General features: G+C 34.4%; 1 protein-coding gene across 1 annotated transcript; it reads right to left on the bottom strand.

Annotated features, from left to right (window-relative positions):
* Positions 1–1,638: 1,638 nt before the first annotated feature.
* Positions 1,639–6,349, bottom strand: LOC122604417 (extensin-2-like). The gene is made up of 3 exons (XM_043777312.1): positions 4,836–6,349; positions 2,127–4,240; positions 1,639–2,019 (listed from the first exon to the last, which is right to left on the bottom strand). Exons 1-2 carry the CDS (start codon positions 6,214–6,216, stop codon positions 2,163–2,165), a joined length of 3,459 nt encoding a protein of 1,152 aa, XP_043633247.1. The 5' UTR covers positions 6,217–6,349; the 3' UTR covers positions 1,639–2,019; positions 2,127–2,162.
* Positions 6,350–19,495: the final 13,146 nt, after the last annotated feature.

The raw sequence follows: 19,495 nt of genomic DNA on the forward strand, positions 1-19,495 counted from the left end.
AAGTTCTCATTGTTCATCTAATTCATATCGGCATTAACCTTTTCCTATATACGTGATATACTTACTAAGCATTAGCTTACCATTTGGTTGTTTCCATCTTATTAGACGAACGAGCGAGAGGAAGCGTCGATTCACAAGTTGACCGTTGAAGCTCATTTTAAACCATTGATGATTTAAATGATAGTACATACCCTATATGGATTAGTAATCTCCTTTTACTTAGCTACCGACCAAAATGCCCATTTTGTTTGTAAATGATGTGAGAGTTGATTTGAGAATTCGTCCCGTGGTTTCTTCATTTTCACGATTTACATCACTTCTTAAGAATTTTTAGTGGAATATGACCACACTATTCAGTTTGTTGTTGTTGGTGATATGTAAATGGTATAGTATGAACTTATGCAAGTTTTCGATTATTCATCATAAAAAGCTTAGAACGAATGATTATTTAGTAAGTCACCATTGTGAGTCACTATAGGTCGTTAGCCTATTCAACCATTTGGCAAGTATATTTTTAGTCACACTTATTTGATGTGTCTTAGGTGTTGATTAATTCTATAAGTTCCGCACATTTTGGTGCTTTAAAATGAAGTTTTAAGTTGAAATTGGTTTAATATGTTTTACTGTCCAAAAATGCTCCTCTAGCCTACTTTGTGGGCTCATAACTCATAAGCTTCAGTTGGTTACGTTTATAAAAAAGTAGTTATTTGGGTTAGCAAGTAGGCCCATGCCCGGCCAATAGGCTTTGGGAATGGTTTTGGTGATATATAGATTTTTTTTTAAAACGGCGTTAGCGATTGTATACCGGTTAGACAACGACAACTAGCTAGACTGTCTCTATAAGTCTATATATTAATAATATTTGGGGTTTCAAATTTTGTATATTAACTCAAGTCTACAGCTAGAAAGTTAGTTAATTATTACATCACATGCATATATAAAAGATCTATCGAATGTCAAGTTTAAAATTAATTTTATATTTTTCTATTGCATGGATTACTTAGAACAGGGATTGTAACATATCCAAGTTATTGAAATACATACCAATTAAAATCAAGAAACTTATAGCTAGATAATTAAGTCTGATTTCATAGCATTCAAGTTGGACCAAAATAAGTGAACATATAAATCATATGATATGATATGTCGATATATATGATGGGAGCAGTTGGATTGTTGATTTAGATCACCTGCTTCTTATTCAAAATTCCTTCAATCACTTTCTGGAGCTGTGTCCTGTGCGTCTCATATGTTGAATTTTAATGATGATTATCTGGATCGCACCTAATTAATCTTTATTCATTTTGTCACTCTTTAATTCTATATGCATATATTTGAAAAGGATGCATGATGTATTTGAGTTATTAATTACATAAAGATGGAAGCAGTTTAGAGTTGGTTACATGTTCAAAAGCATGAAAGTGTACATAAGTAAATTATTTGCAAATGATAAGATGGATTAGGTGTAAATTGAACTTTAATTATGTACTTTATGAAATAATAATAGTGCGTGTGTCTCTATATATGTATACTAGCTTATATATCATAGGTCGTGATAGTTTTGTGTAAGATTACAAACAAATACGTTGATATTTCAAATGCATATTAGGTAAAGATATAAGACTTGAAATCATGTAATTGAAAAAGTAAGAAGAAAATATCAATCAATCATATATATGAAAAATATTATCTACCTATTTATACAACGATAATAAATTAAAATGAGAATAAACAACAATAAAAGAAATAACACTTTATCACCCTCTTCCGATGGTAACACCAGTTATAGTTTTCTTCTTCTTCTTTTTTTCACTTTTAATATAAAACTTCAAGCTTTCCTCTTAGAGATGTCGACCCGTAACGATGAGATAGACAGGAAATGATCACAATACCAGAAATGATACGTACTTTGAAGTGCGACATTGAAGACCTTATTAGAAAGAAATGGGTGTCGAAGAACTAATTATCAAGCATCTCCTTGAGGAGCCTTCTTTATTGAACTCATAATTAAATTGAAACCTAGAAACATAAATACGAGTTAGTAAGTTATATGTATTACAGTATAAAAAATATATATGGAAGACACAAATGGTTAATAAATAATAAGATAAATATTTTGTACTCACGTGATTAAAGTAGCGATATGATGGAGTTATGGGAGTCTAATAATGAACTGGGGGTGGGGGAGAAGCATAGATGTACACAGGGGGTGGTGGTGATTTTACTGGTGGAGGGGGTGATGTGTAGAGATATGGTGGTGGAGGAGATTTAACCGGTGGAGGAGGAGAGGAATAGTGGTATGGTGGGGGTGGAGATTTCACGGGTGGTGGAGGTGATGTATAGTGGTACGGTGGGGGTGGCGATTTTACTGGAGGTGGAGGTGAGGTGTAGTGGTATGGTGGTGGTGGAGATTTCACTGGAGGTGGTGGTGATGTGTAATGGTAAGGTGGTGGTGGAGATTTAACTGGTGGAGGAGGTGAGGTATAGTGGTATGGTGGTGGTGGAGATTTCACCGGTGGAGGAGGTGATGTGTAATGATAAGGTGGTGGCGGCGATTTAACTGGTGGAGGAGGTGATGTGTAATGGTATGGTGGTGGTGGAGATTTCACCGGTGGTGGAGGTGATGTGTAATGATAAGGTGGTGGTGGCGATTTAACTGGTGGAGGAGGTGAGGTGTAATGGTATGGTGGTGGTGGAGATTTCACCGGTGGTGGAGGTGATGTGTAATGATAAGGTGGTGGTGGCGATTTAACTGGTGGAGGAGGTGAGGTGTAATGGTATGGGGGTGGTGGCGATTTCACTGGTGGTGGAGGTGATGTGTAATGGTATGGAGGTGGTGGGGATTTCACCGGTGGTGGAGGTGATGTGTAATGGTATGGAGGTGGTGGGGATTTCACCAGTGGTGGAGGTGATGTGTAATGGTATGGAGGTGGTGGAGATTTCACCGGTGGTGGAGGTGATGTGTAATGGTAAGGTGGTGGTGGGGATTTAACTGGTGGAGGAGGTGAAGTGTAGTGGTATGGTGGTGGTGGAGATTTCACTGGTGGTGGCGGTGAAGTGTAGTGGTAAGGTGGTGGAGGGGACTTAACTGGTGGTGGAGGAGATGTGTAATGGTAAGGTGGTGGTGGAGATTTCACAGGTGGTGGTGGCGATGTGTAATGGTAAGGAGGGGGTGGTGATTTAACGGGTGGTGGTGGTGAAGTGTAGTGGTATGGTGGTGGTGGGGATTTAACGGGTGGTGGTGGGGAAGTGTAGTGGTATGGTGGTGGTGGGGATTTAACTGGTGGAGGAGGTGAGGTATAGTGATAAGGAGGAGGAGGAGATTTCACCGGTGGTGGAGGTGATGTGTAATGATAAGGTGGTGGTGGGGATTTGACTGGTGGAGGAGGTGAGGTGTAGTGATATGGTGTTGGCGGGGATTTAACCGGTGGTGGAGGTGATGTGTAGTAGTAAGGTGGTGGTGGTGATTTTACGGGTGGTGGTGGTGATGTGTAGTAGTAAGGTGGAGGTGGAGACTTTACTGGTGGGGGAGGAGATGTGTAGTGGTATGGAGGTGGTGGAGACTTAACCGGTGGTGGAGGTGAGGTATAGTGATAAGGAGGAGGAGGAGACTTCTTTGGTGGTGGTGGAGAGGTGTAATGATATGGAGGTGGTGGAGATTTCTTTGGTGGTGGTGGTGAAGTGTAGTAGTAAGGTGTTGGTGGTGATTTAACTGGTGGTGGTGGAGAAGTGTAATGATATGGAGGTGGTGGAGACTTCACAGGTGGTGGTGGTGAAGTGTAGTAGTAAGGTGCAGGTGGCGATTTAACCGGTGGTGGTGGAGACTTATACATGTAAGTCGGTGATGGTGGAGGTGGTGATTTATACGAGTAAGTCGGTGATGGTGGTGGTGGAGATTTGTAGTAGTATGGAGTTGGAGTAGGCTTTGGTTTCTCACAAATCTTGGAAGGAGTCTTTGGTGCATAGGCAAATGGTTTGGCATATAGCACAACCTCATCATATGTCTTGGACTTGACCTTAAGCTCGGCACCCTTCAAACCGCCATGGAGATTTGTTGGGACATTACATTTGGTTCCATTTGGTGCCATATGAAGTTTAGCTTCACAAGCTTCAGCACCTCCATATTTGGAGTAATCTAAACCATCAATAGTAATTGCATATTTCCCATTGATCTTTGTTTTTCCATAAGCAACAATATCTTTCAAACCATGAGCCTTACATGTGACCTCCACTACAGCACCTTTACAACACAAATTAAAGTACAAACCAACATCAAGTCAATTATTATGGTCAAACTATTAAAGCATTAATTCATTGATAATGATAACCTATATATGTTCCAATTATTATCACATCAAATAAACTTTATAGCATCAATAATCTGTTAAATATCTTTATCCAAAAATAATAAGTATACTGCGGTCTAAATATAAGTAAGCATTTGGATCTAAAATCTATATCATAAATAAAAGCTTTGTGGATTTTATATTCATAAACATATATATGACAAATATATATATATAGAATAACTTTTAAAAATTTTGGTGTCAAAAAAAATGGGTTGGATCGAAACAGAGGGGTCAAGTTTGTCCTCTCCACGGCCGCCCATGAGGAAAAACAATTAAGCCAGCCACATGAGATGCTTTAGAAAACTCTATAACGATTTTATGCTTTTGTCTCTCTTAAGGATGTGAAAACTAGAAAAAGAAATATATAAAACATGGGGCCAACCATGAAATTAAGCACATGCATCCAACTCGATTGATATAAAAAAAAAATGTACGCACGTAGTGCAAAAGATAGGTTATTATGACATAAAGATAGTTAATTAGTACCTTTGAGGTGATGCTTGGCATGAGATTTGATTGGGTAAGTCCAATCGTAGCAGCTGTAGCAGTAAACTTTACCGACGACCTTGACGATCATTTTGTGGTGGTGAGGGTGGGGGTAGTAGGGAGTTGGTGGTGGTGGTGAAGTGTAGTAGTAGTGGGGAGGAGATTTGGTTGGTGGTGGTGGAGATTTGTAGTAGTATGGAGATGGTGGTGATTTGACTGGTGGAGGTGGAGACTTGTAGTAGTATGGTGGTGGTGGAGAATGCACTGGTGGTGGTGGTGACTTGTAGTAGTAAGGTGGTGGTGGTGAGTGTACTGGTGGTGGTGGAGACTTGTAGTAGTATGGGGGTGGTGGAGAGTGTACCGGGGGAGGTGGTGACTTGTAGTAGTATGGTGGTGGTGGGGAATGTACCGGTGGTGGTGGAGACTTGTACACGTATGGTGGTGGTGGTGAGTGTTTTGGTGGTGGTGGGGACTTGTACTCATATGGTGGTGGTTTGTGTACTGGTGGTGGTGGAGACTTGTACTCATATGGTGGTGGTTTGTGTACTGGTGGTGGTGGAGACTTGTACTCATATGGTGGTGGTTTGTGTACTGGTGGTGGTGGAGACTTGTACTCATATGGTGGTGGTTTGTGTACTGGTGGTGGTGGTGGAGACTTGTACTCATATGGTGGTGGTTTGTGTACTGGTGGTGGTGGAGACTTGTACACATATGGTGGTGGCGGTGAGTGTTTTGGTGGTGGTGGAGACTTGTATTCATATGGTGGTGGTTTGTGTACTGGTGGTGGTGGGGACTTGTATTCATATGGTGGTGGTGGTGAATGAACCGGAGGTGGTGGCGATTTGTACTCATATGGTGGTGGTGGAGAATGCACTGGTGGTGGTGGAGACTTATATTCATAAGGTGGTGGTGGAGAATGCACTGGTGGTGGTGGAGATTTGTACTCATAAGGTGGTGGTGGAGAATGCACTGGTGGTGGTGGAGACTTATATTCATAGGGTGGTGGTGGAGAATGTACGGGTGGAGGTGGAGACTTGTACTCATAAGGAGGAGGTGGCGAATGTACTGGTGGAGGTGGAGACTTGTAAACATATGGTGGTGGTGGTGAATGTACGGGTGGAGGTGGAGACTTGTACTCATAAGGAGGAGGTGGCGAATGTACTGGTGGAGGTGGAGACTTGTAAACATATGGTGGCGGTGGAGAATGTACGGGTGGAGGTGGAGACTTGTAAACATATGGTGGAGGCGGGGAAGAATACATATAAGGCTCATCAGAAGCCGAAACAGTTAACACGTTAGCAACACAAAATATAGTAAATGCAATGACTATAGGCCATTGACGACCCCTGAAAGGGCCGCCGCCACCAGCGGTAGCTGTCATGGTTGACTGGTGATCGGAGAAAAGGGGAGAGAATGGTAGTAGGATGAGGTGATGAATTGTGAAGTAATTGTGGTATATATTTATAGTAAGAGGACAAAGAGAATAGTCGTTAGGGGGAAGCTGTCAGGCAAAGCTCAAGTATGCTGTTTTTGTAATAAAAAAAATAGTCTATTGTTTCTATACAGCTGGGACATATACTACTTTATTAGACCTCATCTTGGCCACTTTGATAAAATGAGACTAAATCAAATACATATCGACATTTTAATTTACTTTATTTTTGGCAAATAATGCATCATCTTGAATTCTTCTCTTACTCAAAACACGTCCCAATTCATCTTCAAAAGTGTCTTCTATTTTCTGTTTTTACATAATATTCGGTGAATGTGTATTATTCCTTCAACAATGACGTTTGTCGTCGAAAAATGTCGTCACCAGAAGGTGTATATATATATCGACGACAAAGAGCACATAAATCACAACATGGATCTGTCATCACAAAAGTGTTCTTCTTGTAGTGATTATATATGCATGTACATTTTCGTTCATCTTTTTTCTACTTTAAACTTAAATAACTAGCTAGTGTATAGCTTGATACACAAATGTGAAAAGGAAAAAAAAAAAAAATCATATATATTGTCACATACTTATTTAATGATAATGTACTAATTAGCATTTAATATAAGACCGTTATAGTTACCTGCTCTAAGTTTTTATATGTTGTGATCCAGACAGATGCTCTGCCATTTCTAGTATACAATGTCACAATTGCAATATTTTCCCTATTATGTTTTAAGAAGTTCTACATTTCGTGTTTGTTATATCATGGAGAAAATGACATTATTTTCTATCGAGAAATTTCTTTTCCACCTTTATTTATAAAATATAATATACTTTCTAAAGAGAAGTTTTGTATTGTTGATACATACTTGATAGACAATTGACAAATGACAATGTTTATTATTATTATCATTATCTCATTTTATTTATAGTTGCTTGCTAGCTGTCACGTTTTGAAGTCAATAAATCATTTTCAACTATTTGATGTAACTGTTTTTTTGTAAACATACTAATTTTTTTCTCATATAAAAACATGTTGATTCAGTAAACCTCATAAAAACCCTTTTATCAATCTTCACTTCATAGGTAAATCACAAATGTATCAACTAGCTAAATTGAAATCATTGACAAAGTACTCGTAGCAAATATACAATACCGAGAAACAGCCATAAGTGGAAAAATATTTATGGGTTGTAAGAGTCCACTAATGAATTAATTTAGTAAATAATTATGCCATTTGTTTGTCGCCCAAGGCCAGCATTAAATCTTATATATTTAATTATAAATTATAAATAAATGCATATAAATATAAATAAATGTATATAAGCATAGTAAAATATTGTAGCATTTATATAGATGAATAGTGTGGACAACATAAAAACCGCTAGAAACTACAAGCAAGTGCTTCTTTCATTTGGGTCAAGATTAATTATGAATTATTGGATTATTCTGTTAATGATAATATTTTGGAGACTTTTTGTGTTTAATTATTTTAATTTGTTTTTATTTACGTTGTTTGTTTTGTAGGCCATTTACCTAAGAATTCCAACCTTTGGGTCTCTTTGTCCTATTCTTTCACCAATTAACAAGTAACAATATAATATCAGGGTTGTTGCGTGTGTTTTTCTTTCTGGTGGGACAGGGCGGCTTTATATATGACATTTTCACACATTTTATTTACTGCAGTTAAAAGAGTTGTTTTTTGTGAAACAGTTTCTCAATCTTGAAAATACGACCGTTTATACATCATTTTTTCGTTTCACTTACGAAATTAGGTATTGTTATTGTTACTGCCAAAACAACCATGTTTAAATTATCTGGCACAAAAATACATTAATTTCCTTTATCAAACATTAAAGGGGAGGGAGTCGAAAGGGGATGGCAGCGAGATGGAGGCGAGTTGGCGAGGGCTTCGCGAGATCTGGGCGTCACTTGAGCGAGTTCGCCGCGAGCTGGAGGTTGCGAGCTTGAAGCTCGCAGGAGGTTGAAGAAGGGCAGCATCATCAAGGACTAAAGGTGCCACAATTGGAAAGTTAAAGTGACCGTTGGGGGGACTAAAGGGACCAAGGGTGTCAAGTAGCTAAAAATTTTTTTTTTATTTTCTTATATATATTACCCATTTAAACTTCCAAAAACACAACACACACTCCATATAAATTCTTAAAATGATATTTTATTTATTAAAAGAGTACATTACAACATAATTAAAACCAATTTAAAAGTACATAACATTACAACATACTAAACACTTATTTTTTTTATCATAAACTGCTTCGGCATTTAAGACGATGAAGAGTAGTTATGTTTTTTTTAACTTATGCATTGTGCGCTTTTATTCCGTACGTGTGTGTTATTTACTTTTAAAATATAATGTGTTTTAAGTTTATGTAATGTATTTTGTTATTAATAAAAGATATAAATTAAAAAAGGGTTAGTTATGTAATGTTTATAATGTTAAGGATAAATTATTAATGTGAAGAAAAGGTTGGGAGTTTTGATTGCCACTAAAAAAAGGTTGAAAAAAGATTGGAGGGTTGAAATAAGGTGGACTAATTTGATTAGATAGTTGAAAAGAGATGAAAAGGCTGGGAACTTCGGCTCCCTTCCCCTTATTATTGAATAAACTAGTGTACCTATTTAATGTGTGATACAAGTATATAATTCTCCCTACATATTGGTATGATATATTAAACTTTATGCAGCATAATTTACACTGAAAATTTATATATCGTAGATTATAACTTTATTAGTCATTGAGATTTTGATATAACACTGGGAAAAAATATTATGTTTTTTCAATAGTAAGTCAATATCTGACTTCCCAGAATTTAAAAGTAAAAAATTAAAATTTAAGTCTCAATATTTGCAATTATATAATATTAGTTTTAATAAAAAAGTTTGCCCTTGAGCTCTTTTAAAAAATACAGTGGGTATTTTAAAAAATACAGTATGTTAGCTTTGTTTTTTAAAAAACTCTTTTTTTTATAACAAATACTGTATACTATATTTATTTTTATTCCTAAACTATAAACTTGATCTCTTCTTAAAAATGCAAAATAAATGACAGCATCGGAATTTTTTATTTTGTTTTCTAAACAAGACTTTCCAAATTCCAAACATATACATATGTAACGATTTACAATCAACACTATTATATATTAAAATGACGACCAAAGTGGAATCCGATTACCATTGGATCTTGGAGGGTAGTATAATGTTTCTATTGCAAAAATATTTTATATATAGGAGTATTTTGTTTTTCAAAAGATCTTTCTTTAGTTGTTAGGGTGCTTCATACACCCTCATAAGAAACATGGTCATTGGTCACTCGGGCGGTCGGGCCAGTATCGATTTGAACATCGCCTCATGGTCCTGGTGTTGATTGGGTAGTGAGCAAAGTGGGCAACACCCTTATCACCGGCCCTTAAAAGAAATTGACGGATTGTGACAACCATAACAAAATCATATCATTTAAATAGATGAAATTTCATATGATGAGCTAATACAATGTAACGACATATACTTCAAAAAAAAAAAATTAATAATAATAATAATAATAATAATAATAATAATAATAATATCTTGATGACGGTACTATTGTTGGAGATACCCTCATGGTAGCCAAGGCGTTAAACATCATTAGGACAGATGGCCCCGCTCGTGGTTTGTTTTTGAATGTGGACAAGACTGAACTCTTTTGGCCCATGGAGGATCCCAGGAGTAGAGTTGAGGGGGTTTTTCCTATTAACATATCACGCCTGTTCAATGGTGTCAAGCTTCTCGGTGGGTCGGTTAGTTTGGACGAAGGTTTCTGTATGGATTTGGTTTCAAAGAGGGACTCTAAAACCATCTCTTTGATGGAGGCAATCCACAAACACTACTACAAATTTTGGGTAATAGAAAGCGGTCAAATAAATAGAGACCGGTTGTTTTCTAAAATAGTGGTCTCTAAACTTACGCAACTGATCTCTATAGTTAGGTAAGAATAGAGACCGGTTGAAAAAAGAATAAAGACCGGATGACTATAAAACAAGTGGTCTCTATTCTTTAAGGCCTGTTGTTTTATACTCAACCGGTCTCTATTCTTTGTGTAAGATGCATTATCCTATTGTCTTTTTGTTAAAATGTATAGAGACCATGTTATTTGTAACCGACTGGTCTCTATATTTGTATGCATTGAAGCTTCAAACATGTTCATTCCCTTCTTTCTTACAATTTGCACGGTTAGAAAAAATAAATACAGCTGTATATTATATACTTACAATATCTTATTTATACATATATCCTTTGTATTGTATGACATAAAATCGTCATTATATTCTAACTAGGTGGTATTTTGAATTTATAGGTTTGTTTAAAGATTGTTGCGCTATATAGCTAATGATTTGTTAACATATACATAAGAGGTATATTTATCATAATTTATATAACTTACGAGTATTTAATTATGGATAAGGTTCCTTTAAAGTTGTACTAACTTCATAGATAAAGTTGAAGTGATCTCAACCCTTAGATTAAAATCAAAGATCAAGATCCAAATTTGAGTTTTGAATCTTGACCTTTAATTTTAATCCAATGGTCAAGAGTTGTCCAACTTCATCTATGAAGTTGGTACAACTTTAGAAGATCCTTATCCTTTAATTATATACGTTAATTTATTTATCATGGCATTTATTCACATAATATAGGGTCCACATTGTATTCCTTAGGTTATACCCGTCCAAAGTTAACCTACTAGAGGTTAACTTCGAATTGTCCCCATTGGGCTACTTTTTAATATTTTGTCTCGTTTAGGATGTGAAAGGTTTGTTAGTGATGAGTGATTTATTTATGACTTTTTACCTATGTATTCGGCCATTTTTAATGTCAAAATGAGTTTAAATGTATGAACTATCGGTAAAGGTCATCTACCAACTCAACTTAGATGCCAAAGGACTTTACAAGACACAATACGGTGAAAAGAAAACCTAATGTTAAAACCAACTTTTCATCCTATAAATAAAAGAATAAAACCTCGAGACTTAAAGGAGAGCAATAAGCGGCCACTAGATGAAAAACCCTAACCCTATGTCGAATTTTGAATTTTTCAAAGAGGATTTTGAAGTTCCAAACATCTCTTGATATTCATCTTCAACCCCGATCTTCATTCTATTTTATTTTTTATTGTTGATAAACAATGTCTTTAATATTTTCAGACTTTGATATTTCTTTAATAATGTCCGACTAATGGGCTAATACATGTTTGAATTGATGTGGTCATGCATACTTATATTTTACTTTATTTAATGTTAGATTTGTTGGATTGTGTTAACTGTTTACCGTAGATCTATGATAGAGTTTCATATGATTACTGGTTTTATATCTCGAGTATGTTGATCTATTCCTCTCTTGATATTTTTATAGTCAGTCATTAGGGTTGACGTGCTTTGGATGGAAAACACCCGTTGGTCTATGATTAGACGTAAAAAGTGATTCCACTCTAGCGAGCGAATCCATAATCAATGTAATTAGAAATAGATGAACATGATGCTTAATAATGTGAGACGCGACGAGTGACATGAAAACGTGCACTATGGCCAACAAAAAGTTGTGACCTGTAAACGTGCACTATGTTTAACAAGGTTTTCCATTAGACCAAGTAGTTGTGACCTTTCCTATAATACTATTTTAAATAGTTTAATTAGAAAAATCGTGACAACCCTAACTACTGGAATTATATACATATATACTCATTCATATTTATCGATGGATCATATTTACCTTGGAATAATAAAAGACTTTACGAGTACTCACTGTTAGATGCTATGGTTCGTTTTTAGACAAGTGCAATTTCGATTCACACGGCTAAAGTATGGATTATGTATTATAATTTGGCTTTATTAGGAATTTTCTAATGAGTTTTCTATTTTCCGAAGATACGTAGTTCTTAAATTTTATTTAGTGGTTTGATTGAGCATTTGGTGCTAGTAGTTTGGATGTTATAATTGAACATCAAGTTAATTTGGTTTTGGTTTCTATTGATGAGGACCAAGTTTGTTTAGGGTGTTTTGGTTTTTGTATGAATGTTGAAAAGCATATATGGTGTTTTGTATGAATGTTGAATTGTGAGAGCATATTTTGTTTTGGTAGCATTTTGGTTATTTGGTATAATATAGCATAGTAGGTTTTAACAGCCATAACAGTTTTTTTTTAAAATATAAAAAATGAATAGAGACCGGTTGGATATAAAAAAACAGGTCTAAAAATAAGAATAGAGACTTGTTGGAATATAAAAAACTGGTTTCTATTCGCTTGGCGGGAAATACTATATAGTGGGGATAAAGAATAGAGACCTGTTAGGTTCAATGGAACCGGTCTCTATTCTAAGAATAGAGACCGGTTGACACCCGGTCTCTATTATAGAAACCAGTAGTCATAGAGACCGGTTGTAAAACAGGTCTTTAAAGTACTTTTGACCGGTCTCTATAGTCTTATTTTGTACTAGTGAAACTTCATGATCCCCAGTGTGAGCTTCTTCTTTTACGCTATTGTGCTGGGTTCGGGAAGTTATCTTACTCTTTGAGGACTTCATCTCCTTTATATTTATCAGAGGCCCAAGTTCAGTTTGATCAGGCATTACGTGCCTCCTTGGAAAAAGTGGTTACCGCTTCAGGGCCGGGGTTTGGTGATTGGCAGTGGCGGTTGGCCACTCTCCCAATCAAGTTGGGTGGTCTTGGTATCCTTTCAGCAAGAGACATTATTCATTATGCTTTCCTCGCCTCTCGTATGCAAACGAGCACTCTGCAAGCTAAGATATTGGTGAAGACTGGTATTGACTCACTTGGTTCTTCTTTTCAGCATGCTCTTGATGTTTTTAACTCGAGATGTAATGGTGACATGATCTCTGTCACCAGAAGCACTTGTGCCTCCCAAATGATGAAGACCTTGGCAAAGTGTTACTTTGGTGTCATTGACAAAAACCTAGTTTCTCAGTACTCACCAAGTCCTCGCCAGCTAGCTATTCTCAACAACATCCGAGCCCCACATGCTCAAGATTTTCTATCTACCATTCCTATTGACGGTTTGGTTCAGCGGATGAACCATCGTCATTTCCGTTGTGTTTTGAGCTATAGGCTTTTTATACCGATGTTTTCTGAAGGTAGCATGTGCCTAAGTTGTAATGTGCATCGGATGGACCAATGGGGAGATCATGCTATTCACTGTTTTAGTGAAGTGGGTGTAAAGTTTAGGCATAATTTGGTGCGCGATATCCTTGCTGACATTTGTTCTAAGGCAGGGATGATGGTGCGCAAAGAGGCTCCAATGGGTTTTCTATCAGAAGTTGGAAAGGATCTACGCCCGACAGACCTTTTATTATTTAATTGGGCACAAGGTAAAGACGCCTGTATGGATGTGACTTGCATTTCTCCTTTTGCTGGTACGGGGGTTACTTCTTTTGCACTTGGGGTAGCCTTACACAATGTTGTGGAGAAGAAAAAGAAGAAGTATGCGTCCAAGTGTGAGGACAACGACTACAAATTCATAGCATTCACTTTCTCCACTTTTGGAGAATTTGATCAGGATGCTTTAGACACACTTTCACGTATTAAGTCTATTTCTAGTAGCCACTCAAATAATGCTAGGAGTGGTACTTTTATTTTTCACAGATTATGTTTTTGCATTCAGAAAGGGGTGGGAGCACAACTTATGTTTAGACTTCTATCCAACTTTATGTAAAAGCTTCATTTTTTAATTAATAATAATAATAATAATAATAATAATAATAATAATAATAATAATAATAATAATAATAATAATAATAATAATAATAATAATACGATAAGTACTTTGCACATTAGCTAGTCCATCATATGTACAAATTTAGTAAGTGATTTTTGTTTGGAATAGGTTATAATCATTTGAAACATAAAAATTTGTGAAAACTAGAAAACTGTTCAAAATGTACTGTGATATGAACTTAACACAATGTATTAAATTCAAATCACAGTATGTTTGAATAATAATTTTTCGATTTTCATGCGCTATCAAAAACACACTGTGATTTCAATATGTTTTTATATTATACCATAAAAACACATTGTGTTTTTAGAAAACACGAGCATGGTACCCGCGCAATGGGGCGGCGATGATATTAGTTGCAATGTGGTACGTGGCGTCAACGGATGGTGATGGCGTCAAGTAGTGTATGAAATTGATACAAAGATATTTGAAATTAGAGATACTGAATATATATCCTTTAAAGGAATATGAAATAATTGCGTAAGTTATTTAATTAAGAGTAAAACGGTAATTTCGCATGTCCCAAATTGTAAACTTTTCAACATATGAATATAATTTTTATATAGTTGTATAGAAGTATTGATAATTAAAACACATTATGTTAGATACAGATCACAGTGTGTTTTGACCAGTTTTCTGGTTTTCATAAAAATTTTAGTTTTTAAATGAGCATTTCACATAGTTATTAATTTAAATATGATACTTTATATTTAGTCGATTAAAATTTACTTATGGTTTTGATTGTAGCTTGTATCTCGAAAACTACTGAAAATTATTTAAAAAATACATAAGTAAATTTAATGATAATAATAATCTTAAAGTTCTGCTGAAGAAATAAGAAATGAATTTACTTTATAAGATAACCATTATTACGCATTCGATATCAGTTTCATGAAGAGTTTAAAGTTTCGTATAGAACATTAAAGTTTCCATGTACTTCTTCGTTTACTTACACTTAAAATGTGTTTACATATTTCAACATTATGCTAGACATTAACCCGCACGATGAGACGACAATGACGGTAACGAGCTAATGGCACAGGTGGTGGTAGCGACGATGGGTGATCACGAAATCGTTGGGGGCGAAAGTGGTAACAGTAGTGAGGTGATCACAATTTCCTCCATTAATAGGTTGTTTTGATATCAGGGTATTTTGTCGTGGTCATGATTTGTATTTGACATCATCAGATATATATTTTAAAATGTACTTTATAATATTGTGAAACAAATTTGATTAAAAAAAAAGCAATGTACAAATCACTTTCCTTTATAATTTATATTATCAAACCATGTTGTTATGACAACAAGAGACAGTACTAAAGGAAGGGGGGGGAGGCAACTGCCCCCTCCAAAAATTAGATTTTTGTCATGTAATTTTAAATTTTTCATAAACTTTTAAATTTTTTTATATCTTTTTTACATTTTGTCCTTTTTTTAAATTTACTTTTTATGATTTTTTAATTTTGTCCTCTCATTGATTTTTTTTGCTAATATGCTACCACCAACATTGACTAGATGAGCGTAGAGGTAGTACTAATTTCAAACACATCTGCTCAAGAAAAAGTCGGGTTTTGCTTGATATTCAACAAGACAAATGTGCTTGGTTTATATAGTTACAATAGTTAAACAAGTTGAACGCATGAAATGTTTGAAAGGGCATGTGCTGAAATATTTCTACATTGTTTTGCTAAAAACACAATTAGAGATAAAGCTTCTAAAAGGTTCTATGAATCATGATTTTTTGACTAAAGGGTATTTTAAATGTCGAATACTTGAAATGACTTAAAATTTGGTAAAGTCGAGTTGACTACTCAAATTAGCATGTTTTTATCCTAATTCATGTGATAGGTAACGAGAGTAAGTATCCGTGCGTTGCGGCAGTGAGATGGTGATGGTAATAGGTCATAGGACATAATAATGTCATAGAGTGTCAGTCAAATATCTTAGCCGTACGTGCTCCGACCTCAGATTTAAAAATTCGTCGAAAGTATATCGAATGACATTTCTAATGAAAGAGCATGAAATTTTAAGAAAACCCATATATTTTTTATAATTTATCGATGTACTGTTTCTGAGATAAAAAATTTTGAAAGAATTAAAGGAATAAAATGATTTATGGAGGAGAGAGAAAGTTGTAGGCATTAATGTATGGTACATTATGTATCATCATGTGTACATTGTTGAAATTAAAAGTTGAAACCCTATTTGATTTATAATATATATATATATATAATTGATATAAGGTTATTGTAAAAGCGAGCATCATAATGATGAATATATTACTGTATTATAGAAGATATAGGTGACTAAACATTTAGAACTCAAATATATATAATATATCACACTTAAAACATTTAATTAATAGACCATAAAATTCTGGTCACTGTTCATCTTGATCGATTAGTAAAGGTCATATCTAGGGGTGGTAAATTTTGATGATTTATGAGCTTAGTGTGAGTAAAAAAAAAAAAAGACTCTAAGTAGATCTAATGAGATTCATTATAACACTGTAAATACTAATTAAAATGTACATAGTCGGGATAATTAAAAGTTAAGATATTATATAATACATAATTTATATACAGTATATTTTTAAAAAAATTCGAATCGCTGAAGATTTAGTTCCTGGACGGTCTCACTCACTTCATCCAATACTTAGCCGCCCTGATCATACGCTGCCACTCGTTTTCGAAGACTGTACTAAAAAGTTCGATTAACATTTAAGATAATGTGACTTTAAATACAAACTTGCAAAAATACAAAACTCAAGTCCTCCACTACGATACTTTTTTAACTTTTTATATTGTTCGTTTTTCTTTATCTAATTATTCGTTTTTATAAGATGTCATGTTTGCTAAAATTTGAAGAAAAACAAATACTAGCATGTGGGCTGTAATCAATTATCCTCATTTTGCAATGAAGACTTTTCTTTTCTTCTTTTTCTATTTATGTAACAGGGAATTCTGTGAAAGGGAAAATGCACAAAAATCGGCAATAAATGAAATCCCATTTTTTTTTTGATTATATCTTCTGCCTAGTTATCATGATTGATTGCATGTGTCCTCTGTATATTATTAACAAGTCGAACTTATAAAATTTCTAAATCTAATTAAAGAGCGTCACAGTATAGAGAATTTTATAATATTGTTCTTAATATGATATTGCCACTTTTACAAAATGGATGGGATATTATTAGGCATATACTACATAGAAACACATACTAGATGCAAAATGATTAAATATTGTTGCATAATATAATGAACTAATGGAGGGAGGCAGATCATCGAACTATGAAGACACCGGGAGCTAGGGTAGTCCTGACCATCTCAAAGTTTCTGTGTATATATTGTTTTAATTATATAGATTCTATATATATAAAGGGAATGTTAAATATAACCCTAAACTGTATTTAACGTGCATAAAAAAACTTATACCTTTCATATTAAAAATCTACCTCCTGAGTTTCATGATAATATGCACCTTAAACAAAAAACTACGGATTGAGCATATTACTTGGAAATTTGTCCAACAAAACGGATATGCATTTATGATGACCATTTAAGTGGAGCGGTAACCTCTTACAAAAAAAAAATTACTAAAATTCAAATCCTGACAATAGTCTACTATGGAGTACTTTATAAATTAATTTTGACTTTAGATGTAAGATTTGCTGTTAAATAAAACGGATATGCATTTACATCTTTAAGTAATATTGAGGCCTATGAACGACAACTATCAATTAGTAGAAGCAAATGTGTTAATTATTCATCTTTGTATTGCAACATCCTGTAACACTAGTTTTCTATATGTTTAATACATACAAAATGTCATATACTTAAATATTGTCATTATATTCCTTTAGTAGCAAAGTCCATCCTAAACAGACCTAAAGCATAATTAAGTTTGTCATAAGTGTCTTTATTAGTAGCAAAGTCCATCTTAAACAAACCTCAAGAACAAGTTTATCACATGCATTCCTCTAAATTAATTCTTTTAATTATACTTCAGATGTCATTAATTTTCTTTTATTAGTACCAATGTCCATCTTAAACAAACCTCAAGCATAAGTTTATCACATGCATTTCCCTAAATTAGTTCGTCGACTTACAAGATACAGAATTTGTCATAATATATTATGGTGGTCAATCAAATAAGAACGGTTTTAAAATAAAAACACGGTGAGAACACTTAAAAACTACACTTTGATGCATTAAAAGTCCATAAAACTAATATAGTGTGTAACTAATTATCTTTATTTAAGTGTTTAACAACACATTGGTCTGTGAAAATTGAGAAAATCATGTTTTTTGTTTTGTGCATCCATGTTTGATGCATGTTTATCAAAATGATACATCCAACAAAAAACGTGATTTTTTCAATTTTGACGGATCAATGTATTGTTAAACACTTAAATAATGATAATTAGTTATGCACTATGTTAGTTTTATGGGCTTTTAATGCGTCAAAATGATGTTTTTAAGTGTTCTCATCGTTCTTATTTTAAGACTGTTCTTACCGGAGTGTTACCCTATATATGTTTTTAAAGTTAAGGGCTACGCCCATACCATATCCAGCCATCACTCTTTCTTGGATTACCGCTCATCAAATCCATACTATTCTTATATGCGTCTGATGATAACCCCTTTAGAACAGATAAGGTCAACGCTCGTGCCGTATTCATACGTTTTCAACACATAACTCATAAAAAATTTTACAAAAAGAAGTTCTTTTTTTTGGAACAGGTTTTATTAAAAGAACATAAAAAAAAATTAACTAAAAATTAAAAACCACACCAAAAAGGAAAAAAAAAGATAACTAGTGTTTCTCATAGTTCTCTCCTAAGTTTTGGCTCACACATTAACTCAACACATTTTTAATATACTAATATAGATAACATATATATTACACTTTACTTAGAATAATAAATTATGTACTCGTATGTTTACAGAGTACAATAATAAGTTAATTATTTAAATGGTACTTAACGTTTCCGTGATATTACTGATTTGATATCTTTCCTTTCGAAATTATGCAGATCATACCTAACGTTTCTAAAACTCCACTCGGACCATACTGGAACCAAACGTCGTTTGATGACCGTTCAAACGCCGTTTGATGACCATTAACCCCCCACGTGACTTGCACATGAGGGGTAAAGATGTAATATTGTGTTTCTTAATTACCTAAATGGTACCTAACATTCGCATGATATTGTTGGTTTCAAACCTAATGTTTCTTAATTACTTAAATAGTACATAATGTTTAGTTATTAAATTTATTTATTTTTTTTGTATTTTTTTTATTTTGAAAGGTGAATTTTGTTTTAAGTCAATGTCTAAAAACCAGTATTTTAATCATACTGGTGTGAAAACAAGTCTGGTAGTATCGGTATTACAGGAAATACCAGCCGATACGATTATTTTTAATATGTTTTGTTTTT

This window comes from Erigeron canadensis, chromosome 6 (genome assembly GCF_010389155.1).
Source record: "Erigeron canadensis isolate Cc75 chromosome 6, C_canadensis_v1, whole genome shotgun sequence".
Lineage (NCBI taxonomy): Eukaryota > Viridiplantae > Streptophyta > Magnoliopsida > Asterales > Asteraceae > Erigeron > Erigeron canadensis.